Source organism: Oncorhynchus gorbuscha, unplaced genomic scaffold (genome assembly GCF_021184085.1).
Source record: "Oncorhynchus gorbuscha isolate QuinsamMale2020 ecotype Even-year unplaced genomic scaffold, OgorEven_v1.0 Un_scaffold_1583, whole genome shotgun sequence".
Classification (NCBI taxonomy): Eukaryota; Metazoa; Chordata; class Actinopteri; order Salmoniformes; family Salmonidae; genus Oncorhynchus; species Oncorhynchus gorbuscha.
Genome location: NW_025746318.1, coordinates 75,671 through 83,807, shown reverse-complemented (window position 1 = coordinate 83,807; position 8,137 = coordinate 75,671). Strand labels below are relative to the sequence as shown.

The 8,137-nt window shown below is 42.5% G+C and overlaps 1 protein-coding gene across 2 annotated transcripts; it reads left to right on the top strand.

The window, feature by feature from the left end:
• The first annotated feature begins 416 nt into the window (after positions 1-416).
• LOC124023314 (gamma-glutamylaminecyclotransferase-like) lies at positions 417-7,021 on the top strand. Of its 2 annotated transcripts, none has more exons than XM_046337829.1 (2): positions 417-535; positions 6,272-7,021. In XM_046337829.1, the coding sequence occupies exons 1-2, from the start codon at positions 494-496 to the stop codon at positions 6,770-6,772; spliced, it is 543 nt and encodes a 180-aa protein (XP_046193785.1). In that variant the 5' UTR covers positions 417-493; the 3' UTR covers positions 6,773-7,021. The 2 variants fall into 2 exon arrangements, with proteins under 2 accessions (XP_046193785.1, XP_046193786.1); XM_046337830.1 differs by having other exon boundaries at positions 454-592.
• Positions 7,022-8,137: the final 1,116 nt, after the last annotated feature.

Below are 8,137 nucleotides of genomic sequence, written 5' to 3'. Positions count from 1 at the left end.
TTGATTTAATTTGTATAATAGGGGGTTGTTATTTTTTAAATTTGATATCATTTTAAAAGTGTAGTGTGTAGTGTTAGATAGTAGGGCATTTATTTAGTACATGTTTATTTTTCAAGTAAAGCATAAGGGAGTTTTATTCCAGTCTAGTAGGTGGCGGTAAAGCAACACATTGGATGCCCGAATTTAAATCCGCTACTGATTTGTATTAGTCTATAAATAAATCGACTCGTATTTCTGTAAGGATAATATTCAGCCATGCTTATTGCTTGCCAACATGTTACTCCCTCTGTTTAATATAACACACATACATATACATGAATGATTAATTTCAGTGAAGTTTGTTCTTTAGAAACGATTTAACTCTATCCACAAAACGAAGGAAATGACAACATTGTACCGGAACCCCCCTACCGGAACCCACCCCTCCCCTCTTCATCCCGGTGTCAGCTCAGCCTACTTTTGACCCGGGCCCGTTAAACCACGACGAGACGTAATGAGAGGCTTTCGAGGAGCTGCTTTACTCACGTCGCTGTTGGTGAGCAGAACAACATCGTGTTTCATGATATAATCATCTAACGTTGCCGATATACAGGTTCGGTTATGCCTTGTGTAGTTACTGTATCAAGCTAAATGACCTTTTCTTTGATGCATTTCAAAACCAAACCTCAGTCCTGGAGACCGACTGGGTGCTTTCGTTCCAGCCAAGCATTATTACTCATCAACTATCTCTGCTTTCTGCTACTTTCAGTCTTTACATACAGTTGATTCACGCTTAGTGCTGGGCTGGAATAAAAACATGCTCTCCCAGTTGCTCTCCCAGAGGAGAGGATTTGGAGAATCTGCAGACGCCTAAACTAGTTTACTACTTTGGTTCAGACCTCTCTTTTGTTGCTGAAGTTGTACAACAACATGAGTACAGCTAGTTATCAGCTAGTTATCTGCAACTGAAAGCAGCTAGTTATCAGCTAGTTATCTGCAACTGAAAGCAGCTAGTTATCAGCTAGTTATCTGCAACTGAAAGCAGCTAGTTATCAGCTAGTTATCTGCAACTGAAAGCAGCTAGTTATCTGCAACTGAAAGCAGCTAGTTATCAGCTAGTTATCAGCAACTGAAAGCAGCTAGTTATCGGCAAGTGAAAGCAGCTAGTTATCAGCTAGTTATCAGCAACTGAAAGCAGCTAGTTATCAGCAACTGAAAGCAGCTAGTTATCAGCTAGTTATCAGCAACTGAAAGCAGCTAGTTATCAGCAACTGAAAGCAGCTAGTTATCAGCTAGTTATCAGCAACTGAAAGCAGCTAGTTATCAGCTAGTTATCTGCAACTGAAAGCAGCTAGTTATCAGCTAGTTATCAGCAACTGAAAGCAGCTAGTTATCAGCAGCAACTGAAAGCAGCTAGTTATCAGCAACTGAAAGCAGCTAGTTATCAGCTAGTTATCAGCAACTGAAAGCAGCTAGTTACTAGTTATCAGCTAGTTATCAGCAACTGAAAGCAGCTAGTTATCAGCTGAAAGCAGCTAGTTATCAGCTAGTTATCAGCAACTGAAAGCAGCTAGTTATCAGCAACTGAAAGCAGCTAGTTATCAGCAACTGAAAGCAGCTAGTTATCAGCAACTGAAAAGCAGCTAGTTATCAGCTAGTTATCAGCAACTGAAAGCAGCTAGTTATCAGCAACTGAAAGCAGCTAGTTATCAGCTAGTTATCAGCAACTGAAAGCAAGCAGCTAGTTATCAGCAACTGAAAGCAGCTAGTTATCAGCTGAAAACTGAAAGCAGCTAGTTATCAGCTAGTTATCAGCAACTGAAAGCAGCTAGTTATCAGCAACTGAAAGCAGCTAGTTATCAGCAACTGAAAGCAGCTAGTTATATGAAAGCAGCTAGTTATCAGCAACTGAAAGCAGCTAGTTATCAGCAACTGAAAGCAGCTAGTTATCAGCTAGTTATCAGCAACTGAAAGCAGCTAGTTATCAGCAACTGCAAGTTAGCAGCTAGCAGCTAGTTATCAGCAACTGAAAGCAGCTAGTTATCAGCAACTGAAAGCAAGCAGCTAGTTATCAGCAACTGAAAGCAGCTAGTTATCAGCAACTGAAAGCAGCTAGTTATCAGCTAGTTATCAGCAACTGAAAGCAGCTAGTTATCAGCAACTGAAAGCAGCTAGTTATCAGCAGCAACTGAAAGCAGCTAGTTATCAGCAACTGAAAGCAGCTAGTTATCAGCTAGTTATCAGCAACTGAAAGCAGCTAGTTATCAGCAACTGAAAGCAGCTAGTTATCAGCAACTGAAAAAGCAGCTAGTTATCAGCTAGTTATCAGCAACTGAAAGCAGCTAGTTATCAGCTAGTTATCAGCAACTGAAAGCAGCTAGTTATCAGCTAGTTATCAGCAACTGAAAGCAGCTAGTTATCACTGAAAGCAACTGAAAGCAGCTAGTTATCAGCTAGTTATCAGCAACTGAAAGCAGCTAGTTATCAGCAACTGAAAGCAGCTAGTTATCAGCTAGTTATCAGCAACTGAAAGCAGCTAGTTATCAGCTAGTTATCAGCAACTGAAAGCAGCTAGTTATTATCAGCTAGTTATCAGCAACTGAAAGCAGCTAGTTAGCAACTGAAAGCAGCTAGTTATCAGCAACTGAAAGCAGCTAGTTATCAGCTAGTTATCAGCAACTGAAAGCAGCTAGTTTATCAGCTAGTTATCAGCAACTGAAAGCAGCTAGTTATCAGCTAGTTATCAGCAACTGAAAGCAGCTAGTTATCAGCTAGTTATCAGCAACTGAAAGCAGCTAGTTATCAGCTAGTTATCAGCAACTGAAAGCAGCTAGTTATCAGCTAGTTATCAGCAACTGAAAGCAGCTAGTTATCAGCAACTGAAGTTATCAGCTAGTTATCAGCAACTGAAAGCAGCTAGTTATCAGCAACTGAAAGCAGCTAGTTATAGTTAGTTATCAGCTAGTTATCAGCAACTGAAAGCAGCTAGTTATCAGCTAGTTATCAGCAACTGAAAGCAGCTAGTTATCAGCAACTGAAAGCAGCTAGCAGCTAGTTATCAGCAACTGAAAGCAGCTAGTTATCAGCAACTGAAAGCAGCTAGTTATCAGCAACTTATCAGCAGCTAGTTAGCAGCTAGTTATCAGCAACTCAGCAACTGAAAGAAATCAGCTAGTTATCAGCAACTGAAAGCAGCTAGTTATCAGCTAGTTATCAGCAACTGAAAGCAGCTAGTTATCAGCTAGTTAGCAACTGAAAGCAGCTAGTTATCAGCAACTGAAAGCAGCTAGTTATCAGCAACTGAAAGCAAGCAGCTAGTTATCAGCAACTGAAAGCAGCTAGTTATCAGCAACTGAAAGCAGCTAGTTAGCAGCTAGTTATCAGCAACTGAAAGCAGCTAGTTATCAGCAACTGAAAGCAGCTAGTTATCAGCAACTGAAAGCAGCTAGTTATCAGCTAGTTTATCTAGTTAGCAACTGAAAGCAGCTAGTTATCAGCAATGAAAGCAGCTAGTTATCAGCAACTGAAAGCAGCTAGTTATCAGCTAGTTATCAGCAACTGAAAGCAGCTAGTTATCAGCAACTGAAAGCAGCTAGTTATCAGCTAGTTATCAGCAACTGAAAGCAGCTAGTTATCAGCAACTGAAAGCAGCTAGTTTATGAAAGCAGCTAGTTATCAGCAACTGAAAGCAGCTAGTTATCAGCTAGTTATCAGCAACTGAAAGCAGCTAGTTATCAGCAACTGAAAGCAGCTAGTTATCAGCTAGTTATCAGCAACTGAAAGCAGCTAGTTATCAGCAACTGAAAGCAGCTAGTTATCAGCAACTGAAAGCAGCTAGTTATCAGCTAGTTATCAGCAACTGAAAGCAGCTAGTTATCAGCTAGTTATCAGCAACTGAAAGCAGCTAGTTATCAGCTAGTTATCAGCAACTGAAAGCAGCTAGTTATCTGCAACTGAGTTATCAGCAACTGAAAGCAGCTAGTTATCAGCTAGTTATCAGCAACTGAAAGCAGCTAGTTATCAGCAACTGAAAGCAGCTAGTTATCAGCTAGTTATCAGCAACTGAAAGCAGCTAGTTATCAGCTAGTTATCAGCAACTGAAAGCAGCTAGTTATCAGCAACTGAAAGCAAGTTATCAGCTAGTTATCAGCAACTGAAAGCAGCTAGTTATCAGCAACTGAAAGCAGCTAGTTATAGTTATCAGCAACTGAAAGCAGCTAGTTATCAGCTAGTTATCAGCAACTGAAAGCAGCTAGTTATCAGCTAGTTATCAGCAACTGAAAGCAGCTAGTTATCAGCTAGTTATCAGCAACTGAAAGCAGCTAGTTATCAGCTAGTTATCAGCAACTGAAAGCAGCTAGTTATCAGCAACTGAAAGCAGCTAGTTATCAGCTAGTTATCAGCAACTGAAAGCAGCTAGTTATCAGCTAGTTATCAGAAAGCAGCTAGTTATCAGCAACTGAAAGCAGCTAGTTTCAGCAATCAGCTAGTTATCAGCAACTGAAAGCAGCTAGTTATCAGTTATCAGCAACTGAAAAGCTAGCAGCTAGTTATCAGCAACTGAAAGCAGCTAGTTATCAGTAACTGAAAGCAGCTAGTTATCAGTAACTAGTTATCAGCAACTGAAAGCAGCTAGTTATCAGTTATCAGCAACTGAAAGCAGCTAGTTATCAGCTAGTTATCAGCAACTGAAAGCAGCTAGTTATCAGTTATCAGCAACTGAAAGCAGCTAGTTATCAGCTAGTTATCAGCTAGTTATCAGTAACTGAAATCAGCTAGTTATCAGTAACTGAAAGCAGCTAGTTATCAGTAACTGAAATCAGCTGTTATCAGTAACTGAAAGCAGCTAGTTATCAGTAACAATGCAGCTCTGTCAGTAACTGAAAGCAGTCAAGTTATCCTAACACAATGCATAGTTATGCTAGTTATCAGGGTCAACTCCTAACACAATGCATCTCTGTCCTACGGGTCAACTCCTAACACAATGCATCTCTGTCCTACGGGTCAACTCCTAACACAATGCATCTCTGTCCTACGGGTCAACTCCTAACACAATGCATCTCTGTCCTACGGGTCAACTCCTAACACAATGCATCTCTGTTGCGAGGGAGGAACTGAATTGTAGGCCGTCATTGAAAATAAGAATTTGTTCTTAACTGACTTGCCTTGGTAAAAAAAAGGTTTTATAAGTCACGACCCTGTCTGATGCTGGAACCTTTGTGGGCCCCTCTGTGTGAGATAGGACTGTAGTAGGAGGGTCGTTGGGGTGGGCCCCTCTGTGTGAGATAGGACTGTGGTAGGGGGATCGTTGGGGTGGGCCCCTCTGTGTGAGATAGGACTGTGGTAGGGGGATCGTTGGGGTGGGCCCCTCTGTGTGAGATAGGACTGTGGTAGGGGGATCGTTGGGGTGGGCCCCTCTGTGTGAGAGAGGACTGTAGTAGGAGGGTTGTTGTGGTGGGCCCCTCTGTGTGAGAGAGGGTCTATCCACCCCTTGTCTGACTCAGTAACTTTCCATATAGCCAGTTCTCTATCCACCCCTTGTCTGACTCAGTAACTTTCCATACAGCCAGTTCTCTATCCTTCCTCTTGTCTGACTCAGTAACTTTCCATACAGCCAGTTCTCTATCCACCCCTTGTCTGACTCAGTAACTTTCCATACAGCCAGTTCTCTATCCACCCCTTGTCTGACTCAGTAACTTTCCATACAGCCAGTTCTCTATCCACCCCTTGTCTGACTCAGTAACTTTCCATACAGCCAGTTCTCTATCCTTCCTCTTGTCTGACTCAGTAACTTTCCATACAGCCAGTTCTCTATCCACCCCTTGTCTGACTCAGTAACTTTCCATACAGCCAGTTCTCTATCCACCCCTTGTCTGACTCAGTAACTTTCCATACAGCCAGTTCTCTATCCTTCCTCTTGTCTGACTCAGTAACTTTCCATACAGCCAGTTCTCTATCCATTCCCCAACACATACATTACTGAAACGGCTGAAACGGAATGGGAAATGAAACATTCATAAGTTCCAGTATATTCTTCAAGAATCAATAGGTACACATCACAGGAGGGTTGGTGGCTCCTTCACTGGGGAGAACGGGCTCATAGTAACAGCTGAAACGGAATGGTATCGAATCGCGTGGTTTTCATGTGTTTAGTTCCCATTCCATCCACTCCGTTCCAGCCATTACTATGAGCCCCTTCTCCATTCAGCAGCCTCCGGTGCAGAAATGGGTGTATCGACTGCAGGTTGTCCAGTTAACTGTGAGACAACTAAGTGTTCTGTCCTGTTTCCAGATCTACGTCCCTCCGGTCCAGATGAGTTATATCTTTGTCTATGGGACTCTGAAGAAGGGTCAGCCCAACTACTTCAGGATGCTGCCGGACCAGGGGAACGGGAAGGCAGAGTTCTGTGGTCACGCCCGCACCGTAGATGGATACCCTCTGGTGATCGCTGGGAAGTACAACATCCCGTACCTGCTGAACCGTCCCGGGGAGGGCCACAGGATCCAAGGGGAGGTGTACAGGGTGGATGACACCATGCTGAGCTTCCTAGACGCCTTCGAGGGCTGCCCCACCATGTACCAACGCACCTCCGTTCAGATAGAGTTGGAGGACTGGAAGGTGGAGGGGAGAGAGAGGAGCCCAGGCAGCATGATGGAGGCCTTCTTCTACAGCACCACCTCCTACCAGCCTGCCTGGCTCAAACACAACTTCTATGAGAACTACGACGCCTACGGAGACCATGGCTTGGTGTACATCGACAGGGAGGACAGAGATCCACTGAAAGATCTGTAGCCTGGGTGCCATCATGCCACTCCTTGTTATAACAGCAGCAGGTCTGGGACCTGGCTAGAGGATAGATAGGCTGCTACACAGGATAGCTTTTTAGATATGTTGACTTGGTACTGTTGTTTTTACTGTCCAGAGATGTGAACTGCTGAGGGCCCTAAAAGGAGACACGTTGTTGTTGCACTGAAACATGTAATAAATCCCTGCTAGGGGGAAGTGCAGGTTTTAACTAATTAAACAACAGAATATCATCTACATGATCAGTCCCTGTGTGTGAAAACAATCCAATGTTATTTGTTGACTAAACTTTACTGCAAATGACACTCAAGTCTCGTAAAAAAAACAATACACTAATATTGCAGTTACCATGACAGCCTTTATAATAGAATGCTTGTTACCATGACAGCCTTTATAATAGAACGCTTATTACCATGACAGCCTTTATAATAGAACGCTTATTACCATGACAGCCTTTATAATAGAACGCTTATTACCATGACAGCCTTTATAATAGAACGCTTGTTACCATGACAGCCTTTATAATAGAACGCTTGTTACCACGACAGCCTTTATAATAGAACGCTTGTTACCACGACAGCCTTTATAATAGAACGCTTGTTACCACGACAGCCTTTATAATAGAACGCTTGTTACCATGACAGCCTTTATAATAGACACGCTTGTGACCACGACAGCCTTTATACTAGAACGCTTGTTACCATGACAGCCTTTATAACAGAACGCTTGTTACCACGACAGCCTTTATAATAGAACGCTTGTTACCACGACAGCCTTTATAATAGAACGCTTGTTACCACGACAGCCTTTATAATAGAACGCTTGTGACCACGACAGCCTTTATAATAGAACGCTTGTTACCATGACAGCCTTTATAATAGAACGCTTGTTACCACGACAGCCTTTATAATAGAACGCTTGTTACCACGACAGCCTTTATAATAGAACGCTTGTTACCACGACAGCCTTTATAATAGAACGCTTGTTACCACGACAGCCTTTATAATAGAACGCTTGTTACCGTGACAGCCTTTATAATAGAACGCTTGTTACCATGACAGCCTTTATAATAGAACGCTTGTTACCATGACAGCCTTTATAATAGAACGCTTGTTACCATGACAGCCTTTATAATAGAACGCTTGTTACCATGACAGCCTTTATAATAGAACGCTTGTTACCACGACAGCCTTTATAATAGAACGCTTGTTACCATGACAGCCTTTATAATAGACCCGCTTGTGACCACGACAGCCTTTATACTAGAACGCTTGTTACCATGACAGCCTTTATAACAGAACGCTTGTTACCACACAGCCTTTATAATAGAACGATTGTTACCACGACATGCCT